Source organism: Podarcis tiliguerta, assembly GCF_965153285.1.
Source record: "Podarcis tiliguerta genome assembly, chromosome: 13".
In the NCBI taxonomy this organism is placed as follows: Eukaryota; Metazoa; Chordata; class Lepidosauria; order Squamata; family Lacertidae; genus Podarcis; species Podarcis tiliguerta.
Genome location: NC_139546.1, coordinates 53,212,925 through 53,237,743, shown reverse-complemented (window position 1 = coordinate 53,237,743; position 24,819 = coordinate 53,212,925). Strand labels below are relative to the sequence as shown.

At 51.3% G+C, this 24,819-nt stretch overlaps 2 protein-coding genes across 2 annotated transcripts; one reads left to right on the top strand and one right to left on the bottom strand.

The window, feature by feature from the left end:
- Positions 1 to 3,204: 3,204 nt before the first annotated feature.
- On the bottom strand, positions 3,205 to 24,793 carry LOC310662942 (calpain-5-like). The gene is made up of 13 exons (XM_083410344.1): positions 24,363 to 24,793; positions 17,951 to 18,167; positions 16,657 to 16,788; positions 15,730 to 15,938; positions 13,399 to 13,591; positions 9,807 to 10,003; positions 9,038 to 9,115; positions 8,056 to 8,239; positions 6,596 to 6,721; positions 5,742 to 5,938; positions 4,923 to 5,044; positions 4,442 to 4,578; positions 3,205 to 3,654 (listed from the first exon to the last, which is right to left on the bottom strand). The coding sequence occupies exons 2-13, from the start codon at positions 18,113 to 18,115 to the stop codon at positions 3,475 to 3,477; spliced, it is 1,920 nt and encodes a 639-aa protein (XP_083266470.1). The 5' UTR covers positions 18,116 to 18,167; positions 24,363 to 24,793; the 3' UTR covers positions 3,205 to 3,474.
- On the top strand, positions 19,207 to 23,782 carry LOC310663128 (uncharacterized protein). Its single transcript, XM_083410770.1, has 3 exons — positions 19,207 to 19,340; positions 20,710 to 20,830; positions 23,222 to 23,782. The coding sequence occupies exons 1-3, from the start codon at positions 19,239 to 19,241 to the stop codon at positions 23,779 to 23,781; spliced, it is 783 nt and encodes a 260-aa protein (XP_083266896.1). The 5' UTR covers positions 19,207 to 19,238; the 3' UTR covers position 23,782.
- Positions 24,794 to 24,819: the final 26 nt, after the last annotated feature.

Here is a 24,819-nt window from a genome sequence, read left to right as displayed (position 1 = left end):
GACCGTTACCGGAAAAATCCGAGGGCTCCCTTGGACAAAAAGTAAAGACACCAACCAGAGTAAATTGGAGCAAATCAGCAGCCTGTAGGCTTGGCCTTTATTGTACTGTTGCAGCAGGGTGTTCCCCTCACTCGCAGGAGAGAGGAAAGACACAGAACAATGGTGTGCAAGACCTTATAAAAGCTTTTGAAATTCCCCTCCTCTAGGTCAAGCCCACCCCCAGAAACATCATGCATACATTACAGAAAGGAGGGGTTGAGGGAGGAGTTGTGGTGGTAACCTGAGTGTCCTGTCACCTGGCTGGTTCCTCCTTTCTCCCCTCCCCATGAGTACTTTCCAGGTGACAAAGGGGAGATTGCAGTTTCCTGCCCCCTGAGGGGAAATCCAATCACTGTTCTTTTGTTATAGTCCGTGTTGAATCCACTCCTGTATGCAGTCTGTAGTGTAGTTGATGGCCTTCTGTCTAGGACCATCAGGGTTGGCATAGCAACTGGGCAGGGCTCCTGTGGATGTGCTGCTATGCTCAAGGGATTATGGCGGCCTGTATCAAACCTTCCCCATTTTGTAGTCCTTCCTTTATGGAGTAAAATAAAAGTGGAACAGTGCAAATCTGATGTATGGTTGATTTTCTATGAATTTATAACAGAAGTGTAGCGTATGTAGTGTGTGAGTGTGTGTGAAGTCTGTACAAACTGAATGATGGGGGGGGGGGTTCCTGCTACAAGACTGAGACCCCCACCCCACCCCAGCCATGGAAGAGGCACCCACTTTTATAGGACTGGGAGTAAGCCGGCCCCACCAGGTGGGCTTCTGCCTCCTGGAGGAATTGGCTAAGGACCTCCCCCCATGGGAGTGGTCTTCCCAGCTGTAATAGAAAAAACCCTGATCCTTTGTCCTTTATGGGGAACCCAAGAACCCGTAGAAAGTCCTTATGTAGGTTCCCTCTGTAATAAACGAAAACCTGCCCTTATTCCCTTATGGGGGACACAAGAGCCCTTATGGAGTCCTTTGCAGGTTCTCCATTGGTCGGAGAAGATAACAGAGGCCAAGCAGAGAATATTGAGAAGCAAAGCAGCTAGTAAGCCTGATCTTTATTGAACTGTTGCAACAGGGTGTTCCCTTCACACGCAGGAGGAGGAGGAGGAAAGGAGGAGGACTCCGAACCAAGGTGTGCCTGCCCTTATATAGACATTTAAATTGCCCGCCCTGGAGTCCAAGACCACCCCCAGAAACATCATACATACATCACAGAAAAGGCGGTCTACAACAGAAATCTGAGTGCGTTGTTTACCTCCTGTCTGTCAGGTTACCTGTTAATGCTTACTTGATTGGATACCCTGGGGAGCCTGGCCAGTCTTTTGTAACGATAAATACTTAGTTCCTGGGCCAGGTCACAGGCTCACACCCTATTCATACACAGACATACCCTTAAGGCAGGATTTGTATAGGAAAAGACAATGGGGAGGCTTTTCCATTTTCCTGGGACCTTAAAATTATTATAACGCCAGCCGTAGCTGGGAAAATGTGCTCCTAGCCACAGAGCGTTCTTGAGGGTGACAGAGAGGGGTCCAGGAGCACCCCAAAAACCTGCTCTTTCCAAGGGGGGGGGGTTACCCTGCCCCAGCCAGCCACTCTCCAGCCTCCCCCAACCACAAAGCCAACATCCTCCCAGGTTCAAACTCTGTTAATTTCTACTCTTTACACAAGTGCAGCTGTGCTTTTACAGATCCTGCTGGGTTTAGAAGACTTTATTAAAGCAGAATATAAAATTTGAAGTTCAGCAATTCACCAGCAGCACTTGAAAGCAGCAAAGAAGTTCCGGAAGCTAAAAGCTTCACAGCCAAGTTCCTGGTGCCCAGCAAAGAGGTTTTGTAAATGTTTATCGCTTCCCTTTTCCGTTTGTGGCATCCAAGAAGAGAACGGTCTCCCTCGGAAGGTCCCAGGAACCAGACTTGACAATGAACAGCCTTTCCCTGGACCTTCTGAGGGACAGAAATTCCACCCATGCGCAACCGGACTCGTCCCGTGCGCCTCTTTTCCCCTTTTGTTCCCCACCCTTCGCTTCTCATTGGCTGCTGAAACCGTCCTCTCCATTTTACGTACACGTTATAAAGGGAAATTTCAAGAAACGTCTGCAGAAATTGTAGTGATCAGGTGGGATCGCTATGAGGAATTATGAAATATGGAGCAAGCCATTTGTGTCAGCAGTGAAAGCGTTGCATTGACTGGGTTTGATTCATTGACAATAATTTCTAATCAAATCCCATAAGCCTCTGCGTCTCTGTCCTATTTCTCTGCCTGACAGGCACGTAGGAGCATTCTAAACACAGGCCAGTTGCTTCATCAGGCATCCTGGGTCATAAAGGTGATAGTTAGCTTTGATGTAGCTATTGTAGTTTGTTCATCTTTAGATAGAGCTTAAGGGCCAGGAAGAGAGTTCACAAGGAGATGGTAAATTCTCTTTCCTTGCCTGTTTATGACCTCTGGGGTTTCCTAAAAGCATTCCTCCTTGCTTCCTCTTTTATTTACTCTGAACTACGTATGCATGCTCAAGTAGGAAATCGTTTCTTTGTAGTTAATAGGATTTCTTCTGATCTGACTTTGTCCTACGAGGGGTTTTCTGAAATGCTCAGAGGAAATCTGATTGGTTCTTACGGACACTGTGTAAAAAAATCTTTTGTGAATAAAACGACCTGGGTCGAGGGGTGGAGAGGGATTATTATTATTATTGGCACCTCCTCCGAGAGTCTTGCTGGTCAAGCCTCGTGTGTATTCTATTAATCAGGGTCCAATCCTTCCTTGCTTTGGGAACGCAACAGAAATCAATGACAACAAGCAGCACAGCTTCTTCTTGAGCAGAAGGACAGCAGTCCTTGCGTGTGTGCCTACAGGTCTCTGCCGCAGCACAGAAAAGCCTCGCTTCACATGCCCCTGTCACTGCCGGGATCGGATTGCAGCCATCAGCAGTCTTACTCTCCTGTAAGCGCCATGAATCTGGGCCCAAAACCATGTTGTTGGGATACTGCCGGGGAGACGGGGGCATCAGGCAGGCGCCCAGCTTGCTCCGGACGATCACCGGTCTCCCGTGAAACAGCATGAGTCAGCCAGCGACACGAGCCTCAGATAGGCTTAGAGACTTGTGCACACTCTGTCAGCAGAGTGTGTAAACCATCACACAGCGGATGAGGCAGACAGCAGCAGATGTAAGCATTATTTACAGCATTTATTCAGCATAGTTCAGGAACAAAAGAAAACATGTCTGCATCCCTTCGTCTCTGGCAAAAGAGCAGTATAGCAAAAGCAATACACAACGGAAGTTCCCAGCAGACTGTGCTGGAAGTAAACAGGCATGTGATACCCAGCAGTCATGCCTGTACCCTTTTAAGGTGGAATGGAACTATATCCTAACACGCCCACCCCTAGGCGGGCACCCAACGCACTCCCTGGCGCCCACAAAGGGCTCCTCGGCCGAGCTCACAGAGCCAGGAGGTCGGAGCTGGTGGAGGTCTCCACGAGGATGGAGCTTGGGGGACAGGCAGGGGGTCCCCCTTGCAGCCGCAGCACCTGCCCACTGCCGGCGTCTGGGGGGGTCTCCGCAGCCAAGACTTTGACGTACCCCAGCCGGGTGCTGCGCAGGAAGCGCCTGGCCCACACCTGTGGAGCAGGGAACAAAAGGAGAGGAATGGGAGATGGTAGATTAAGAAAAGTTATGGAAAACAGATTTGTAATTTACAGCGTGTTGTGAATTGAAAGAAAACTACAGTAGTACCTCTACATACGTAACCCTCTGGCTTGGTAAATGCTATCCTTCCTTTCCTGTTTACTGCCTGTTTATGACCTCCGGGGTTTGCTAAATGCATTCCTCCTTGATTCCTGTTTAATTTACCCAAAATGTATGCATGCTCAAATTAGTTCTTTGTAGTTTTAACTTTGTCCCCACGTGGTAAGCTATTTCTTTGAAATGCTCAGAGGAAATCTGATTAGTTCTTACAAGCACTGTGTTAAAGGTTCTTTTGTTCATAAAATAGACCTGGGCCAGGTTGGGACATTATTATTGGCACTTCCTCCCAGAGCCTTGCTGGCCAAGCCTCGTGCGTATTTTATTACAGTGGTACCTCGGGTTAAGTACTTAATTCGTTCCAGAGGTCCGTTCTTAACCTGAAACTGTTCTTAACCTGAAGCACCACTTTAGCTAATGGGGCCTCCTGCTGCTGCCATGCCGCCGGAGCACAATTTCTGTTCTCATCCTGAAGCAAAGTTCTTAACCTGAAGCACTATTTCTGGGTTAGCGGAGTCTGTAACCTGAAGCGTATGTAACCTGAAGCGTCGGTAACCCGAGGTACCACTGTAATCAGGGTCCAATCCTTCCTTTGCCTTCAGAGTGCAACAGATGGGAGATCATGCTGCTGCCCGTGTGTGTCCCCCCCCCAATTCCACCTACCTCGATGCGGATGGGCTTCTGTGGGCGCCGGCGGCAGAAGACAGCCTTGAAGTTGAAGTCTGGGCTGGAGGTGGCCTTGTGGAGGCAGGATCGCACCGCTTGGCCTTCGGAGCAGACCTTCACGTAGACATCTGGGGCTGGAGAGAGGGAGGGAGGGGGACACACCCCAGACATTTGCCCCCAGGCCTCTTGTGGGACCCCTTGCCCAGGGCTTAGGCCTTCCTCAAGAGCCCCTCCCTCACCAGCAACCTCCCTGGGCAAAGGTAGACTATCCCTGAATGTGGAGGCTCTGCAACACAGCTCACAGCTGCTGGGAGGCCTCTCCTGCCGCCTCCCCCTTGAATTCACCCTGTGCCTTTTGGCAAGGCATTTGGGAGAGGGGAGTGTCTTTCTGCAGAATCACAGAACTGCAGAGTTGGGAGGGACCCTCAGGGGTCATCTAGCCCAACCCGCTGCAATGCAGGAGTCGTCGCAAGCTCACCTTTGCTGGAGTTGGGGAGTGCCAGCCCCACGGCCCGATGGACACAGACGGAGGTGATGAGCTGGTGGGATCCGGAGCAGCAGCTGCAGCGTGGAGGTGGGGGGTCATTGCGGTTGACGGCCCTGGGGGGCAGAGAGGAAGGGAAAGAAGTCTATTTTTAGTCTAATATAATAATAATAATAATAATAATAATAATAATAATAATAATAATAATTTATTTATACCCCGCCCACCCCAGTCAGAGCCAGGCCTAGGGTGGCTAACATCAATAAAATTACAGTAAAAACATAATAGGAAAAAACCAGCCAATTTAAAATACAGGTTAAAATGCAATTTAAATATGGGGGGGGGGAATAGCCTTACAGGAACGTAGATCTGTATGGGGCTCCTAGGGGTCATCCAGTCCACCCCCTGCCCTCCCTGCTTAGGGCCCCTTCGTCCAAAGGCCACCCACCCGCTAAACTCCCCTGTGAACTGCAGTTTGCCAACAACGCCGGGAACCAGGGGTCTGCGAGGGGCACGTGAGCTCCCAGGAATCGTTTTTGGGGGTGGTGGGTGTTTTAAAATTAAATACACAACGAAGGAGAGAACACCCCCCTGGAGGAGAGACACCAGCCTCTGTCTTTATGTTATCAGACAATCCACTCCATCTGTAGCGAGGGAAAGGCACTCTGCCCATGCCCAGAGGAACACTTGTCACCATCGTGAAATCTCAAGTTGCCAAGCTGAAAGGGGCTGCTGCGAAGAGGCCCGTCATGTGAGGCGAATGCACTCTGCAGATGCTCAGAGGGAGGCTGGGGTTCGAGGGGCCCCGCTCACCGCAGCCTGGCCGGGCGCTCGCTGTAGATGCGCAGGAGGAAGGCGCTGCTTTGGCCGGGGTCGAAGGTTGTGGGCAGGAGAGCGTAGCGGCCCCCGGGCACCTCCGCCCGGAGCAAGACGCTGCGGGAGTTGATGTAGGTGGAGCCGGCCATTCGGGGCGGGATGCGATGCAGGCGCCAAGTCCGGTTCTGCTCCACCTGCGAGGAAGGGAATTACATGGAACGGGGAGGGGACCCCAGAGGTCATCCAGCCCAACCCCGGAAAGGCAGGAATCGCCGCTCGAGAATCCCCTGGGGGTGGCCAGCCGGTCTCTGCTCAAAAGCCTCCGTTGGGGCAGATGAGTCCTGGGGGGCCCTTCCAACTCTGCAGTTCAAATTGCAGCGCCAAGGCCCCCCTCCTCAGCCACTCCCCTGCCAAGTCAGGCAAGGCCTCCCCCCCCAGGGCGGTTCATTAAAAGCTTTGTTTTGAAAATGCCTTCTCCAAAGGTCTTATCTTACTACACTAGAGATTATCTAGCTATATCTGAAATTTCATGCATATCAGTTAATATCTTGACCCTCCTCTATGAAAATACCTGTAGCTGTTTACTTGGCCATTTTCCCAAGTCATGAAGGCTGAAATTTCAATTCAGCGGAGCAGGGTCAAGATATTAACTGATATGCGTGAAATTTCAGATATAGCTAGATAATCCCTAGTGTAGCAAGATGATGATGATGATGATTTTATTTATATCCCACCTTCCCCAGGCAAAGCTGGGCTAAGATCTTTGGCGCAGGCATTTTTTAATGCCTCCCCACACCCAGAGCTTCCTGCACCCCCCAAGCCCCCCCCCCGAACGAGGTGCTTGGACTCACGCTGAAGAGCTCGAAGCCAATAGGGAGGTTTTGCCCCCCGGAGCCAGACCCCCGGAGCTGACGGGTGTCTTCCTGCTGCAAGGAGATCAGGACCGAGTCTCGAACCCCAGACACGTCGAAGAAGAACTGGGGGGAGAAGAGAGAAAAGGTCAGCCTATTGTTTTGACTGCTTATATGGTATATATATCTGTTAATATGTATACACACACACACACACACACACACACACACGTGTGTGTGTGTGTGTGTGTGTGTGTGTGTGTATACGATATTTTTTGCTCTATAAGACCCACTTTTTCCCTCCTAAAAAGTAAGGGGAAATGTGTGTGCATCTTATGGAGCGAATGCAGGCTGCGCAGCTATCCCAGAAGCCAGAACAGCAAGAGGGACTGCTGCTTTCACTGCGCAGCGATCCCTCTTGCTGTTCTGGATTCTGAGATTCAGAATATTTTTTTCCTTGTTTTCCTCCTCCAAAAACTAGGTGCGTCTTGTGGTCTGGTGCGTCTTATAGAGTGAAAAATACTGTGTGTGTATATATATATATATATATATATGTGTGTGATATATATATGTGTGTGTGTGTGTGTGTGTGTGTGTGTTCTTGTTCTTATTTTTATTTTTATTTTTATTATGTACCGTACAGTGGTACCTGTGGTTGTGGACATGATCCGTTCTGGGGTTGCGGTTCGCACCGTAACCAGAGCAGCACTTCTGCGCATCTGCAAAGCACGATAGAGTGCTTCTGCACATGTGTGAACCACGCAGAATGCTTGTGCAGGCACACACAGCGAAACCCAGAAATAAACACTTCCGGGTTGAAAAAAATGCAACATGAAGCATTCGCAAGAAGAGGTATGACTGTATAGGCCTGAATATAAGCCTCACCTTTCCCCCCCCAAATTCCGACTGTGAAAAGTTAAAGTGTGGCTTAAATTCGCGACCTTACAAAAATGTGCTTTTATGATATCACTGCTGAAACAGACAGACGGTAAAACGGAACAGGTGTGAGTGCCTGCAGAATTTTAAGGCAGCAGCTTATATTTGGGTATTGTCTTTTTTCTCCCCCCCCCCTTTGAATGTTAAAGGTGTGGCTTATATTCGGGTGCGGCTTATATTCGGGCCAATACGGTATTTTGTGTTTTTTATCTTGCGTTTTTATGCTGTGCACCTCCCTGAGATCTACGGATGGAGGGCAGTATACAGATTTAATAAATCAATAAATTTGCATAATCGAACTGCAGAACTGGGAACGACCCCCAGTGGTCATCTAGTCCAACCCGCCTTGCAATGCAGGAATCGCAGCAAAAATGGAAAAGCAAGGGCATTTAAAGCAAAAGAAATAAAGCGCTAAAAAGAGGAGAACTCAGCCTCTCGCCCTTATTCTCAGCTTGCAAACAACCGAAACTGATGAGGTTTTCGAAATATGGGGTCCCAGAACGTCCATCGCTTTCCCCAATCACCTGGGGGTTCTCCAGGAAGGTGTCCCTGTGGTTGAGGCAGCCCCCTGCCCGCCTCTTCTGGGGGTCCCACTCCCCAAACTGCAGACCCTCCACCCAGCTCCGCCGGCAGCTCAGCCTCGCCGTGTTCATGCGGCGGCAGATGACGACGTCTGTGAAATGGGCGCAGAAGTCCTCAAAGCTCATCCTGCCGGGAAAGTCAGGGAGACGGGGAAGAAGAGTCAGGCAGGGACTGGCGAGGTCGGAAATATTCTCCTTCAACCTTCCGGTGCGTGTGTGTGGCTTGGCTCACTTACTCGAGCCGCCTGGAGCTCCTTAGACGCACTCTCTCAATGAACCAAAGAGAGCGAAAGATTATGAAACTATGGGGTGTGTAGACTTTGCAGCTTATTTTTTAGCTGCAATTTAGTGAATATTGCTTCAGAGATTATAAACGCCTTATTGGTTTGCTAATCAGATGGTGTGTCATGCTCCAATTGTGACGTCCAGCTATATTTTAGTTTGCTGGTTTGCTAATATAGTGTTTTGACATTGTGTATATGACGTTGTGCATTTATTTGTTGCTTGTGAGCTGCTCTGGGACTCATTTGAACCGGAACAGAAATACTATCCGTCATTCAATGAATCCATCAATCCATCAGCTGTCAGAGTCTGGTCTTGGCAGGCTGGGAGTGGGGCTGTGGGGGCTGCCCCATGGAGAGGGAAAGAAGGGTCAGCCTGCCTTGGGGTCTAGAGCAGGCATAGGCAAACTCCGGCCCTCCAGATGTTTGGGACTACAATTCCCATCATCCCTGACCACTGGTCCTGTGAGCTAGGGATGATGGGAATTGTAGTCCCACACATCTGGAGGGCCGGAGTTTGCCTATGCCTGTCCTAGAAACCTGCAGCTGACCCCTGAAATGGAGTCTTGCAGGATCGGACCCTGAGGGGCACCACAATCACAGAGAGAGACCAATGGAGACCCCCCCCCAAAGCCCCAACTTACCAGAATTCGCCATCGTCCCGGACGGTTACCCCCATTTGCTTCCGGTTTCGCTGGCTCACCTTCTGCCATTCTGGGGACCTTTGAAGTGGGGGGGGGAGGTTTGAAGTGAGACAGGTCAAAAGCCTCCGCCCCTCGAGCGGAGCCCCCCAGAGCCCACCCGGTCTCCTTTCCCCTCCAGGGGGACCCCACCACATTGCATTGCATTGGGTTGGGCTGGATGACCTTTGGGTTCCCCTTCCCACTCTACATTCTAAGATTTGCTGGAGGTTTTTAAGCAGAGATCAGGCAACCATCTCTTTAGGGATTCTTCAACTGCGATTCTTGCATTGTGGGGGTTGGACTAGATGACCGCTGGTGCCCCCTTCTTTCTCTACAGGCCCATCATTCTGTGACTAAGGGGGCTGGCTGCTCCCCCTAGATTCTTGCATTGTGGGGGTTGGACTAAATGACTGCTGGGGTCCCCTCCTATTTTTACAGGTCCATACTTCTATGATGAAGGGGGCTGGCTGCTCCCCCCAGATTCATGCATTGTGGGGGTTGGGCTAGATGACCACTGGGGTCCCCCTACCTCCACAGATCCATAATTCTTCAACTAAGGGGGCTGACTTCTCCCCTAGATTCCTGCATTGAGGGGTTGGAGTAGATGACCACTGGTGCCCCCTCCTATCTCTACAGGTCCATAATTCTGCAACTAAGGGGGCTGACTTCTCCCCCCCCCCCGGGCCCCTTCCACCCACCCCCAATGCAGCCTTCCGGCGCGCCCCCTTACTTGTCGCTCCAGGCCCCGTTCCATTCCACCGTCCCCCAGGGGTTCCGCATGCGAATCAGCTGCAGCTTCTTGACCTTGAAGAGCTCCAGGAGGTTCCTCCTGCGCAGGTGGACGGTCCTGACCGCCGTGACCCCGTAGGCGTGGCCCCGGACCAGACCGCAGGGCAGCTCGGCCTCGGGCCCCTCGCCAGGGAGGGACTGTGGGGGGGGGCACACAACACACACAGATTCAGAGAATGGCCATGCAAGACTAAGAACGCCACGTGGTGGTCTTGCAGGAAGGTTAAGGCTAACTGGGAAACGATAGACAATGAAACGAAAAAGATGTTCAAAATAACATCCATAAATCTTATTTCTCTTGGGAATTATAGGGACAGAACTACCTAAATTGTATAGAAACTTAATTCATGTCTGCAACTACAGCAGCAAGAATGTTACTTTCTATCATATGGGGTGGTCTTGCAGTAAAGTTAAAGCTTACTGGGAAACGATATACAATGAATTGAAAAAGATGCTTAAAGTAACATTTGTTAAAAAACAAACAAAACCCAGAAGCTTTTCATCTGGGAATTATAGGGGTGGAACTACCTAAATTGTACAGAAACTTATTCATGTCTGCTACTACAGCGGCAAGAATGTTATTTGCCCAAAAAGGGAAAGGAGAATTCCCAGCAAAAGGAAGAATGGATACAAAAATATGCAGAAATGGCAAAACTTACTGGAAGAATAAGAAATCCAGATAACGAACTTTTTTATAAAAGAGTGGAAATGGTTTATTGAATTATTTACAGGTAAATTGCAAGCAGATAAAAAAAACACTGGTAGGATTATTGTGATAACCTGCAGTTACGTAAGAGTAAATATTGGAAGAAGATAAACGAGCGAGTTAAGTGAATTTGGATATGAAGAAGATGTTTAAAAATAAATTTAAGGGGCTTCCAGGTTGAGCGCGCCTGGCAATGGCGGATTTCCTCCGTCTCAGAGGGGACTGCTCACCGAAAGGAAGGGTCTGACCGCCTACGGCGAGGCGGAGACCCGCAAAAAACCATGGTCGGAGGAAGACCGTGGGCTTGGGATCCGGCTTGTGCCATCAGCACCTCCCCTACTCGCGGGGAGACCCGGTTTCGGGGCTCCGGAGCGACGTGGGGTGAGCGGCGCGGCACTTCGAATCGATCACTGCTTTCGGGGAGTGGACCCGCACAGCTACTGTCAGGAAGCGCCAACTTTTCCTGTGGACATTTGGATCAAAGAAACTTTTGTAAGTAATGGAAATTGGATTACAAATTACTGGAATTCGGCATTAGATGGAAGGTTAAAACAGGAAGCCCACCTTCCACTTTGTAGAAAGATCAAGGCAAAAGTGAGAAAACTGGAGCCTCTAAAAAGTACTTTGCAAAGAAATAAATCTGTCACCTAAGCCCTTTAAACCCCCCCTCGGAAGCAGGGGAAGAGGGGGAGATCGTTTCAACAGTTTATAGCCCTGCAGAGCAGTGTAATTTGACTTCATTTTCTACCGTCTCGAGCCTGGGACCGGGCTGCCAAAAGGAGAAAAAGAACTCTTACAACTAGAAAATAACTATCAAGAAGGAACGGATTAAGGGAGAATTGAATTTTCCTGTCTCTTTTTTTTGGAAAGGAAAAAGGGAGCTGAACTATATGTTATTGAAAGGTGGATGAAAAACAACTAAAGGAAACTCTAACAGACTGCTGTGGACTGCTACAGAAACGCATATTGGATTGTTATATTGTTACACTTTTGGATGGAAAATCCCCACACAGGCTGCAATCCTGCAGACTGAATACAAGTAACTGACCTTGACAGCAAGATAACATTGAAAGAACAGGCTTGGGAACATGGCAGAAAAAATAACAGCTCTGTTTGAACAATTTCAAAAAAAACTGTCTATTCTGGAATTTGGTATTTCTGATTTGAAGGAAAACGTACACAGCTTGGCTCAACAAGCAAAAAAATTAGCAAACCCGGCTCAAGAAACGGAATTAACTCAACAAGGATGGATATCTGAGAAGAATATGGATCAGACAGAACAGGCTCTGTCTCTGCAAGAGAAATCGTCTGTGGAAATTACAGTAATAGAGTCTCAAATTGATGGACAAAAAATGGACTATGAGAGTAAAGAACTTAAAGGACAGATTTGGAAAAGTAGTGCCACTTATGGACTGAGTGATTCAGGTTGGATAAGGTACATTTTGGAGAATGGCACTTTGAGAAAGTTTGAAGAAGTGAAATTTAGTAATTTTAAAGAGAGTGTGGAGCAAGCTTTGGACAATTTTCTGGTCTACAAGAGGAATTATAGAGTTTGGGCAAGCTTGTCCAAGAAGGTTAAAGGAGATGTTGAGGGGAAAGTGTCTTGGGACTTAATTTTAGGCTCAAAAAAGACTCTGCAGACAGGCCAGGAAGATGATTTAAAGGCCTCGGATATAAGACAACCTGGCTGATTGATCGACTTTATGGATTGGAAAGACTTTAAAAATTGTACCCGAAACTGTAACTGGCAGTACCCGAAACCGGGGGGAAGAGATGGTGGGATAAATTAGAAATTTTTAAGTAAAATTTAATGTAACATGGTTTGAATAAGTATTTTGGGGGGATGATGGAAGGAATCTATTTGGTTTCAGGGATTAAGATAAGGAAGAGGAAACATTAGGATATAAGGGCATATTATTATAGGGTTTAAGATTAGAAGATTTAAGGTTAATTTTCTTTTTCTATTATTATTTCTCTTTTTAAAAGGGGTAAAAGTAAATAAGTGAAAAAGCAGTAAAAGCTGGATGGAATTTGCCCACTAGATTAAAAACTGGTATACAAAGAGGGAGGTGGGAGGAGGTTGAGGAAACAAGTCAAAAAAGAAGAAATTTGAAACTTCGTGCTGTTTGGGTGTTTTTGTGTTTGGTTTTTGGGAAAGGGGGAGGAGGGTCTCTTTTTGGGGGTTTTTTTCTTTTTTTTCTTTTTTACTATTCTTTTTTCTTTCTCTTTTTCTTGTGGATTTGTTTTTGTTTTGGTGTTATGTTATTGGAAAATCAATAAATATTATTTAAAAAATAAATAAATTTAAGGAACCGCAGAAAGAGGGGGAAGGAAGTCAAGTTCTGAAATGTCAAAAGGATTGTAAAATCAGTGAAATGTATATATCTGAAAAGTAAAATAAAAATTGGGGGGGGGGGAGAAAGAATGCCGGTCCCGCTGGGCAGGCCAACCAGACCACAACGGAAGCACACAGACACCCCCAGTTTATTACTGATTTCTTATTTATTTACTGCAAGCCTTTGCAGCAGCAGCAGGTGGAGAACTTCTCCCCTGCTTCTCTTTTAACTTATAATGGCCAGTTTAATCTTTATTTAATTTATTTATTGCACTGATATCCCAACCCTTTCCCTCTCTCTCTCTCCCCTTCCTCATTCAGTCCCCAACAACAGCCCTGCAAGGAAAGCCAAGAGTCAGAGTCTGGCCTTCAGGGTCACACCCAGCAAGCGCCGTGGAGAGAGGCAGCCGGGATTATTCGAACGCTGGTCTCTTTCAGCGCTCTAACCACTGCGCTGCGCTGCCTCTCCATCCCCTCGGCCTCTTTTCTCACCCGGATGGAGCAGCTGACGAGAGCCGCTCGGGCGTGGGCTTTCTTCAGCTGCTGGAAGAGCTCTTTCCGCTTCTCGGGGTCCGTGCCAAAGCCCCCCTCGTCCAGCGCCAGGGGCTCCGAAATGCCCCCCGAAAAGTCCACCAGCGCCTCGGCCGTGTTGCCGCCCTCCAGGGCCTCGTAGCACCCATTCAGCCTGGGGAGGAGAGGGGAAAGAGGGTGGGTGGGCTGGAATGCCCAGTGGTTAGCGGGGAGGGGGACCCCCCCCAATGCTGAAGTTGGGGCTGGGGTGGGCTGGTCACTCCCCAATGAGCAGTCTTTTGGGCAAAGGAACAAGGCCCATCCTCAGAGCAGGTGCTCTAACCATTCGACCACACAGCCCTGGGGGGGGGGGTTACAGCCAGCCAGCTGCCCCAATGGAGAGTCTGTCAGGAGGAGGGTCTGAGAATTCCCCACACTTGCGAAGCCCACTATTGACATTTATTAAGACTAAAAGCAGACTTTAAATTAACTTCCTTTTCCTTCGGTGATGGAATCCCTATTTGGGGACTTCTCTGACTTTTCTAGCCCACATAAGACCAGTCTGGAGAGTTGGCCTTGGTGAAGATTTGCCGTTTTCTCCCCGCAAACAGTTTTCGATCTGGGCTTCCACTGAAATGAGGCTGCATTTTAAGTAGTATTTTAATCTTGTTTTTAAGTTGTATTTGAATCAATTGTTTTTATACCGGGTGTTAGCTGCCCTGTGGCCTGTCTTGGTCGGGGAGGGCGGGGTATAAATAAAATTAAATAATAATAAATAATAATATCTGGCAAAAAATAATGGTTGATAGAAAATAGAATAGCTGGATATTAATTTGAGCGAATATATTAGTATATTTAGCTGGCAGACAGAGAATCAGAAGCTATTCCATCTTTTTCTATTTTTCCTTTCCTTTTCCTTTCCCCCTTCTCCTAGTTGTTTTTCTAGATTAGATTTTTTAAAAGTACTCTGGAATATTATAAAAAGAGCCACATGAGATCTGACGGCTGTCCGTCAGGGGTTCTTGAGCCGCGATTCCTGCGTTGCAACTGCGGAACTCCCTGCTACAGGAGCCAACCTGGATGCCTTTAAAAAAGGATCACACAAATTCATGGAGGAGGAGAGGGCTATCGATTATTGCTCTGTGTTCATAGGCAGTCAATGCTTCTGAACCCCAGTTGCAGGAAATCGTGGGATGAGGGAGCGCTCTTGTGTTCGAATCCTAACCGCAGGCTTCCGCACCGGGGCACCCACTTGGCCACTGTGAGAACATGGATAGATGGGCCTCCATTGGCTCAATCCAGCAGCCAATGGGGCTCTTCTGATGTTCTCATGGAGCCTCCAGGTGGAGAGTCAGTCTATCTTGTTAGGAAACTATGTACGTGCAGCTACTCACACGGAGTCAATTAAGGTTTGGCAGACAGCCAGAAGGTCATGTGAAGGAGTAAGTCTGCCTGGTGATAACAGAGACATGGAGACAGCTCCCTGATTGGTCAAGCTCTCTCAAGGGAGCGATAATTAATGGCCTACTAACAGGAATGTGTTAGTTCAGGGTTCAGTGGTTCAGTGTGTCAGTGAGTGTAGGAGTTGTGAGTCGTGTCAGAGAGAGCTAGCAAAAGGTCCGTGTTCTGTTCCTGTAAATAAGTAAAGGTAAAGGGACCCCTGACCATTAGGTCCAGTCGTGACCAACTCTGGGGTTGTGGCGCTCATCTCGCTTTATTGGCCGAGGGAGCCGGCGTACAGCTTCCGGGTCATTAGGCCAGCAGGACTAAGCCGCTTCTGGCGAACCAGAGCAGCGCACAGAAACGCCGTTTACCTTCCCGCTTGAGCGGTACCTATTGATCTACTTGCACGTAGACGTGCTTTCGAACTGCTAGGTGGGCAGGAGCAGGGACCAAGCAACGGGAGCTCACCCCGTCGTGGGGATTCGAACTGCCGACCTTCTGATCGGCAAGTCCTAGGCTCTGTGGTTTAACCCACAGCGCCACCTGCGTCCTGGTATTCCTGTATAGTCCGCTGTATATAATAAACACCTAACTACAAGTTCCTAGTTCCTGCTTCGTCTATCCTGTCTGCAGCCAAGTCGTCAATTGCTTCCGTGGATTCTGCGTTGACTCTGCTAGGTTTGGCTGAGATCCTGCAACGAGTCGGAAAGTTGCGAAACACCAATAGGTTTTGCCAATATATCTCGCTCCCTAGGACCCTGGGGTCCTTTGGCTATTTTGAGGCCAGGATGCTGAACCAGGTAGCAGGTCTCTCCTTACGCCCTTGAGAAGACCCCCCACCCAATTCCCCACCCATTTTGCCCCACCCACTTGGCGTAGGCCTTCTCCAGGAGGGCGCTCCAGAACTCGCGGGGCTCGGCCGAGCGGCAGAAGAGGAGCTGTCCCTGGCGGCAGGGCAGCCGGTCATCCACCACAATCTCCGTCCAGCTGCCCCAGCGCCAGAAGCGGAAGCGGAAGATGCCGCCGTAGGCGTGGGGCCGGCCAGGGTCCCAATCCTGCTCCCGGGGGTTGGGGATGACCTGAGGGAAGAGAAGCAGGAAGGGCTTTGGACTTGGGCAGGAGGAGCCCAAAGAAAAAGGCAGAGACACAAACTCGGTGGATCAGGGGAACGCTGAGGACATAGTTTATCTTGATTTCAGGAAGGCTTTTGACAAAGTCGCCAGGATTTTCTCGCGAGGAAGCTGGTAAAATGGGAGTGCAGCGAGGCAGCTGTTAGGTGGATTTGTAGCTGGCTGACTGACCGAACCCTGAATGGATCCTTGCCACTTTGCACATGCTCAGAGGCACTCAAAGAAGCCAGAATCAAGGCTAGGTTCTGGGTTTATTTGTTTTAAAAAAAGAGAGACTTTTTCTCTTTATTTTTTCTTCTTTTTTCTTTTCTTCTCTTTTTTATATATGTGTGCTTATCTGAAATATATATGTATGTATTTGCAATATTTTGTAATAATTATGTTAAATTAATTAATTTTAAAAATAAAAAAAGAGAAGGACTGGATTCTGCTTGGGTGCAGCAGGCCTGGCACCCTGGCACCCCTCAAAGGGCACCCCTCTGGACAGGGCTGCATCTCTCTTTCGGGCACTCTGCACATGCCCAGAGGCACCCTGGCCTGAACCAACCAGCCCTGGTTCACATCACGGCTAGATCCCGCTTGCAAACAAGAGACAGGCTGGTGTCTGCTTGGGCAGAGAGGGGGAAGGGAAGGGGGGAAGGGGGTGGGCAAAGGAGGGGCCCCCTACCTTCTTCCAGATGCTGGGCTCGCTGGCCAGGCAGGAGGCGGCCGCCACAAACCAGCAGTTCCCGAGGCTGCCCTGGTGCAGGTCCCTGGGGCTGATGCCGTCCACAAAGAGCCGGGGGTCAGCGCACAGCTCCTGGCCAAGGGAGGGAGAGAGGCTCTCTGGACATTGAAACCCCAAACGCCCCCCATTATAGGGCAGGACCTGGCAGACCCAGGGGGCTTCTCAACACCCACCTCCCCCTGCAAAACAGCCCTGCCAGGTGTGCGGCCGAAGCAGCAGAAGCCGGAGGCAGCATCGCACGGATCATAGCGCTGGAAGAGTCACCCAGAGGCATCTAGTCCAACCCTGGCAATGTGGTAAATGACGCTCCTGCCTTTCGCGCTTTATATAAAATAATAATAATAATAATAATAATAATAATAATAATAATAATAATAATATATTATTTATACCCCAGCCACTCTGGACGGATACCAACAAAATATTAAAATACTGTAATACATCAAACATTAAAAGCTTCCCTGAACAGGGCTGCCTTCAGATGTCTTCTAAAAGTCTGGTAGTTCTTGTTCTCTTTGACATCTGGTGGGATGGCCTTCCACAGGCCGGGTGCCACCACCGAGAAGGCCCTCTGCCTGGTTCCCTGTAACTTGGCTTCTCGCAGGGAGGGAACCGCCAGAAGGCCCCTGGGAGAGGGACCCCGGTGTCCAGGCAGAACGATGGAGGTGGAGACGCTCCTTCGGGTATACTGGGCCTTTGAGGCCGTTTAGGGCTTTCAAGGTCAGCAGCAACACTTTGAATTGTGCTCGGAAACGTAGTGTAGGTGTTATGTGGTCCCACCGGCCACTCCCAGTCCCCAGTCTGGCTGCCGCATTCTGGATTAGTTGTAGTTTCTGGGTCACCTTCAAAGGTAGCCCCACGTAGAGCGCATGGCAGTAGTCCAAGCGGGAGATAACTGGAGCGTGCACCACTCTGGCGAGAAAGTCCACGGGCAGGGAGGGTCTCATCCTGCATACCAGATGGAGCTGGTAAACAGCTGCCCTGGACACAGAACTGACCTGCGCCTCCATGGACAGCAGTGAGTCCAAAATGACTCCCAGGCTGCACACCTGGTCCTTCGGGGGCACAGTTGCCCCATTCAGGAGCAGGGAGTCCTTCCCCTTCTCAATAATCCCTGTGAGGTAGGCCAGGCGGGGACCGGCCCCCAAGGGAGCTTCACGAGGGCTGAATGGGGGAATGTGAACCCTGGCCTCTCCTGCGCTCTAACCACTAGGCGCCCCTGTCTCCTGCTCACCCCGGGGCGCTTCCAGGAGACTCCCTGCAGAGGGTCTCTGCGGTAGAAGAGGGAGGCGTTGGTGGCCGGGAACTCGGGGTCCTCAAAGAGGCTCTGCTGCTGCAGGCAGCGCTTCTTCAGGTGCTGGTAGCGCTGTCCCCGGAAGAACTTCAGCCTGGAAGGCATGGCGACCTAGAGAGGAAGAAAAGGGGGGGGCATAGGGCAGGGGGCTCCAGCCCTTGGAGGAGGGACGAGGGACCCCGGGTCAGAATTATGGGGGTAGGGGGGAAAGGGAACAAAAAGACAGGTTAGGAGGCAGATTTGCATAGCTAGCATTCGACTGACATTGGAGTGAGACTGAGTTGAGAAACAAGACTAAGAGCACCTATTGATCTAGGAATGTATGAGATAATATGTAAAGAAATAGACAATAATAAGAGTACATTCTCTTAGGACTAGCCGCCTGAGAAACAGTTTCTACCCAAATACAATTCTGATTTTAAACGCTGTATAAGGAGTCTCTATAGGAGTATATTGTATTTTAAAATGGGGTTTCAGAGTTTTTAGGGGTTTTTGAATGTCTTATGTAGATTTTTCAGTTTCATTGTTCTGTATGGGACAATGACAATAAAGATATCGTATTGTATCATACATTCATTTGCAAAAAAGGAATATACAATGGGAAAGACAGGAAGTCTAGTGTGTTGGTATATATATGATTTGGGGGGGGAATTTGTTTTGGTTTTTTTCTCTTTCTTTTTTTGTTTTTCATTTTCTTTCTAGGTACATAAAATTTGTATATAATTTTTGTATACACGTTGGAAATTATATTACAGTAAGTCCTGTAATGTAATAGGACAACGTTTACCGATGTAATATAAGAATGTTACCAAATAAATAAAATGCAAATTCAAAAAGAAGAAGCAGCAGCCCCCAAAGCGACAGAATAAAACAGGAAGAAGAAAAAATAGGAGGCAGATTTGACTTTTATTCTTTTGAAATCTAATCACGGAATTGGTGAGTGGGAAGGGATACCCCTAAAGGTCATCCATCCCAACCCGCAACACAGGAATCAACGCAGCCTGTCAATTCCTTAAAAATTCCTGAGAGTTTGCCTTTCGCGGGTCAACGGGGGGGGGCTTATAGGGCAGGGAGGGAGGGCCCCACACAATGCCAGGCCTTCGCTGCCCCCTCCTCTCCTACTGTGAGCTCATCGCTGCCGCCTCACAATGGCTTCTCCTCCCTGCCCCCCCCCCCCCACCGGCTGGTTTCTTGGTCCTCAGTCTGCAATGGCTGCCCACCTCCTGCCATGTCTCTCAAGCACAGCTCCTGCCAGGAGGTCGGAGACTTGGCCACCAAGTTTCTAGGCGGCTTGGTCTTGCTCTGCGTTGCCAACAACGTCATTGCTCTGGTGAGGACGGTAGAAAGGTGTTGGGGAGAGGAATAATGCCTGCTAGGCCAGAGCCCTGGGATGCGGGTGGCGCTGTGGGTTAAACCACAGAACCTAGGACTTGCCGATCAGAAGGTCAGCGGTTTGAATCCCCGCGATGGAGTGAGCTCCCGTTGCTCGGTCCCTGCTCCTGCCAACCTAGCAGTTCGAAAGCACACCTGTGCAAGTAGATAAATAGGTACCGCTCTGGCGGGAAGGTAAACGGTGTTTCCGTGCGCTGCTCTGGTTCGCCAGAAGCGGCTTAGTCCTGCTGGCCACATGACCTGGAAGCTGTACGCTGGCTCCCTCGGCCAATAAAGCAAGATGAGCGCTGCAACCCCAGAGTCATCCGCAACTGGACCTAATGGTCAGGGGTCCCTTTACCTTTAACATGGGGATTAGCAGCTAATAAAGATTGGGGTCTTCTTTTGTTCTGGGCTTCCATCTTGTTCCACCTGGTGGCAGGTGGGAGTCCTGTGGCGACAGTCTGCAATCAAGACCAAGCCTACTGGCTGCTGTTTTGCTCTGATATTCCTGGCTGGTGTCCTTGTTTTTTGTCCAAGGGAGCCCTCAGATTTCTCCATTAACACCCCCAAATATTAAGTCTCCAGCTGCCAACAGTGGCCAGCTAGGGGTGCCGGAATCCACCCCTGACCTCTTCCCTCTGGCTCTGGGGCAGGAAATTCAAGAATTGTAGACCTGTAGATTTGGGAGGGACCCCTAAGGGTCATCTAGACCAACCCCCTGAAATGCAAGAATGACCCAAGCCCAGCTGGCCCACCTGAAGCTGGGACTGGTTTTTGGAGGAGGACACCTGATGCCCCGCTCACTGGACCTGCTGATCTGGCCTCATAAAAGGGAGCAGGGAGGGGCTGGGCGATGGGCTCTGTGGGGCGGGGAATGCTTTCCTCTGTGAAGGAGCGTTCCCAGACCCGCTCTCAAATCTTCCATTCTTGGGCAAGGTGATTGAGCGGGTGGTTGCTGAACGACTCCAGGCACGCATGGAGGATGCGGACCATTTGGATCCCTTCCAGTCAGGATTCAGGCCTCATCACGGGACTGGAACCACTTTGGTCAGGAGAAGTGAGGTCACAGGGAACCAGGCAGAGGGCCTCCTTGGTGGTGGCGCCTGCCTGGAACAGCCACATAAACAGCAATCTGACTTTCAGAAGACACCTGAAGGCAGCCCTGTTTAGGGAAGTTTTTAATGTTTGATCTTTTATCGCTATTATTATTCTGTTGGGAGCCACCGAGAGTGGCTGGGGAAACCCAGCCAGATGGGCAGGATATAAAGGAATTATTATTATTATTATTATTATTATTATTATTATTATTTCTCCCCCCCCCCCAGCTCTGCCTGCCTCCACCGCCCTTCAGCAGCAAAGAGGTTCCCCGCAGCAAGCGCAGGAGAGAGAAGCAGGAAACGGAGGAGCAGGAGGCGAAGGAGGCGCTGGAGCCGACAAGCAGCCGAGGTCAGGGAGTCATTTTTGTGGGATGAGAAAACTTGGGGAGCCACCAGAGGCGGGGGGGGGGGGAGGAACAACGCAGGGCAGCCTTGGACCAAGATCCCCATTCACATCACAGCCCCTGAAAGATGCTCTCCCCCAGACTCTGCAGGGACCCCCACAACGGATCTTTGCCTGGACTCTGCACAGTCCAGGATGGCCTGTGTTGCTCTGCCTGCAGCAGGCCCTGAGTTCGAGTCCTGACGGCACCTGCAGGCAGATCGGCAACCCAAGGAGAGCTGTGGCCGGCGTAGGGCCCTGTTCTTTGACTTTGGGCTCTCGGGTGTTGCCTGGACTGCAATTCCCACCTCCCTCAACCACAAGCTGGTAGGGGGTGATGGGAGTTGTAGTCCAGGCGCTGTCTAGGCGCCGCTGGCCTAGCTTGGAGCACCAGGCAGCTTCTTCCAGGCTCCCTCCCTTTGGCCATCTTCCTGCCAAGAAAAGCCCCTTCCCAAACTTCTGGGGCTTGTCTGCACTGCAGTTTAAAGCGGATCTGAGGCTCCTCCTGTCTCTTCGCCCCATCCCAGGTGAGGATGTCCCCCACCCACAATAATCCAAGCCCCCCTTGGGTGCATCTAGATCAGCACTGTTTGCACGGGCCGGCAGCAGCAGTGGTTCTCTGGGGTTTGCCAGGCCTAGCTGGGTGTGTTGTCAGGGGTGGGGGGCTGAACCCAAGGCTACAGCCCCCCCCCCCTTTCAGCTGGAGGTGGTACCGGGAGCCCCACGGTGTGTGGGAGATTCTCTTCCCACTCTGCCTTTAGGTCCAAGACAGGGTGCAAATCAAAAGTCAAGGAAAAAACTGAATTTAAGGGCTGGGCAGCTTGGAGATGGCACAGGTGTAGCCGTGGGGTGGGCAGGGGGCAGGCGCCCCCCCATCAAACAAAACAATTTTGTTTGTTTAGTCGTTTAGTCGTGTCCGACTCTTCGTGACCCCCTGGACCAGAGCACGCCGGGCACTCCTGTCTTCAGCAAAACAATAGAAACACTTAACTAACTGACCAACCACATTGGTTCTCCCCCCTCCAACAAAAGTCCTGCCCCACCTAACAAGAATCCTGGCTACACTCGTGGCTGGGGGGCAGAGTCACTTGCACCCAAGAGGGTCCAGCCCTCCCGTTCAGCAGTGTGAGGTGGCCGCCTCAGGCGACTGGTTTTGGGGTGTTGAGAAAATGAATTTTAATAGTTGCATTTAAAAAGTAAGGGAAAGAGAAAGAAAACCCGCTGCTTGCAGGATTCTCTAGCTCAGATGATGATGATGATGATGATGATGATGATGATGATGATGATTTATATCCCGCCCTCCCCAGCTGCTGAAGCTGGGCTCAGAGCGACTAACAACAGTAAAAGTAACACAGTTTACATAAAATCACGGTCAATTAATTGAAATACATTCAAAAATCAATTCATTCTAAAATCAATTCATAATCAAATTAATGCCAACCATTGTGCTAGAGTTCTGTGAGGATTACCAAAGGAGGGGGGTCAGACTGTGCCTCGGCCAAAGGCCTGGTGGAACAGCTCTGTCTTGCAGGCCCTGCGGAAAGATGTCAAGTCCTGCAGGGCCCTGGTCTCTTGTGACAGAGCGTTCCACCAGATCGGGGCCACGACCGAAAAGGCCCTGGCTCTGGTTGAGGCCAGCCTGACCTCTCTGTGGCCCAGGACCTCCAAGACTTGGCTGACTTTGGCTGCTATGCACACACACACACAGAGAGAGAGAGAGAGAGAGGGTGTCTTTGCTGTTGTGCTTGAGGCAGGAAAACACCAGCCCCTGCTTCCTCGGCTTGCAACCCCAGCAGAACTCAGCCCAGTAGCAGCTGGAGTTAGGCACATAGGGCAGGCTGCTCTCAAGCATGTGCAGAGTGCCTCCCTTGGAGGGGCTTCCCTTGCACGAAATCTATAATTTAGTGTGGCAGCACATACAACTTCGGAACTCCCTGCGTTTTGACACCAGGCAGGAACCTTCAACGGCACCACTTCCGGCGCCAGGTGCTTAGAAATTGCATTCTGCCCTGCGCGCATTAAAGTCGGGTTGCAAGTTATTCCCCATTTCCCCGGGTAACGATATGTTTTTCTGGTAAACCGCTCGAGGGCGTTGCTGTCGCCGTTTCCTACAAACAGGCAGTTCCAAAAATAATCTCATGCAATAAAAACCTCCCCTCGGTGGGCCGGTGTGACTTTGGGTACCGGAACGGCCGAGTGCCTCTGGCGCACGGAAAGGTCCGCAGATCGGGGTGCGCAGAGTTGCTCCAAATTGGGACGGGGGCACAGAGAGGGAGCAGCAATTTGGGGACCCTCCTCCTTGGGGCCTCACCCTCTTCTTCCTCTCTCTCTCTCCGCACCCCGCACCCCAATTTGCAGAAGGCGGACGCCCCAAGAGCGCGCGCAGCATCCACCGCGCCTCCTCTCGGCCAGAGGCGGCTCCCCGGACGCACAGACACAGCTCCAGCCGGGCGGCCCTCGAAGGCGGCGGCGGCGGCGGCAGCGGAGTGAGCCGTCGGGGCTCCAGGCGGGACGGGACCGACGGGAAGCGCCCCGAGCCGTCGAGCAGCGCCCGGCGGCGGGAGCAGCAGCAGCAACCGGAGGAGTTGGAGGAGGCGTCGGGGCGGCACCGGCGCTCGCGGCAGCAGATGCCGAGCCGCTCGCCGTCCCCTCGGGAGCGCCGCCTGCGCGCCCCCTGCCCCTCCAAGATCCTGATCCTGCGCACGGACTCCAAGGGCGAAGTGCCCAAAGGGAGCTGCGGCGGCGGCCCTCGAGGGCAGGTGGTCTACGACGCGCGCTGGCTCCCCTGCGTCCTGGGCGAGGGCGGGCAGGCGACGCTGCTCCCCCAGCAGCTCCGGGAGCTGTGCAGCCGGACGCCCCCCGTCAGGCGGCCAGGGGGGGTCTCGCCCGCCCGGGTCAGTAAAGAAGTCGCCCAGTGAGCCCCAGACGTGTCCGCGTGTTTGTGGGGAGCGGAGGCTGCCGCCGCCGTGCGCCCGGGTACTCGCGCGCCCTGGGAGCCTCGCCTCCGAAAAGCGGCCTTGGTGCGGGGCTAGGAAGGGATCCGTGGGAAAGGCAGGTCGGATCCTGCCCCTCTCCGACTGGAGGCGGTGAGGGGCACCGTGCGTCGCAGGGGGTTGGTCAACTAGGGGACCCTTGCCAGCCAAAAGTGGTGGCACTCGCCATCTCCGGAGGCAGCGAGGGCGTCCAACCTGGGGACTTCAAAATCAACCCTGGAATTCTAGGGCTCAAGGCACCTCCAGGGGCCATCTAGTCCAACCCCGTGCAATGCAGGAATCCCTGGCCACCCAAACTGGAACCCACGGAGGAGAGGCCACCCCCTTCTGAGGATCTCACCCTTCCAGAGGCACACCTTTCTGGCTTCTGCCCCAGGCCCTTTTGGGCATGTGTGCTTTGGCACAAACCCTTTTCCCAGGCCTTGCGCTCTGCCTCTAGTCCCAGCCAAGGGACTTCTCCTCCTCCCCTCCCCTCCCCGCAGGTGGGCAAAGGTGAGGTCTCTTACCTGCTTCCTCCCGGCGGGTCCAGCGCAGCTTCCTCTTTGCGGGAGGCGCAGGCTGGAGCTTGCAGAGAGGGGCAGGCCCACATCCAGACCTACCAGGGAGCCCCACGGGAAGCTGGCAGAACCGGTTGGGGAGCCAGGATCCCCCACGCCCTGGACTGGCGTGCCAAGAAAGCGCCGGGATGCAGCAAAAGCAAGGGCTTCATATGCACACGGCAGCAGCAGCAGATGGAGAACTGGGGACCCTGGCAGCGTCGTCCACACCAGCGAGATTCTCCAAGCAGATGTTAGGAAGAACTTTCTGAAGGTAGGAGGGAGGGCGGGGCGCCCTCAGAAGTTGGGCTCTCCTTCCTCGGAGGTTTTTCAGCAGAGGCCGGGTGGGCACCTGTCGGGGATTCCTGTGCTGCAATTCCTGCATTATTTCGGGGTTGGGCTGGATGACCCTCGGGGTCCCAAGTCT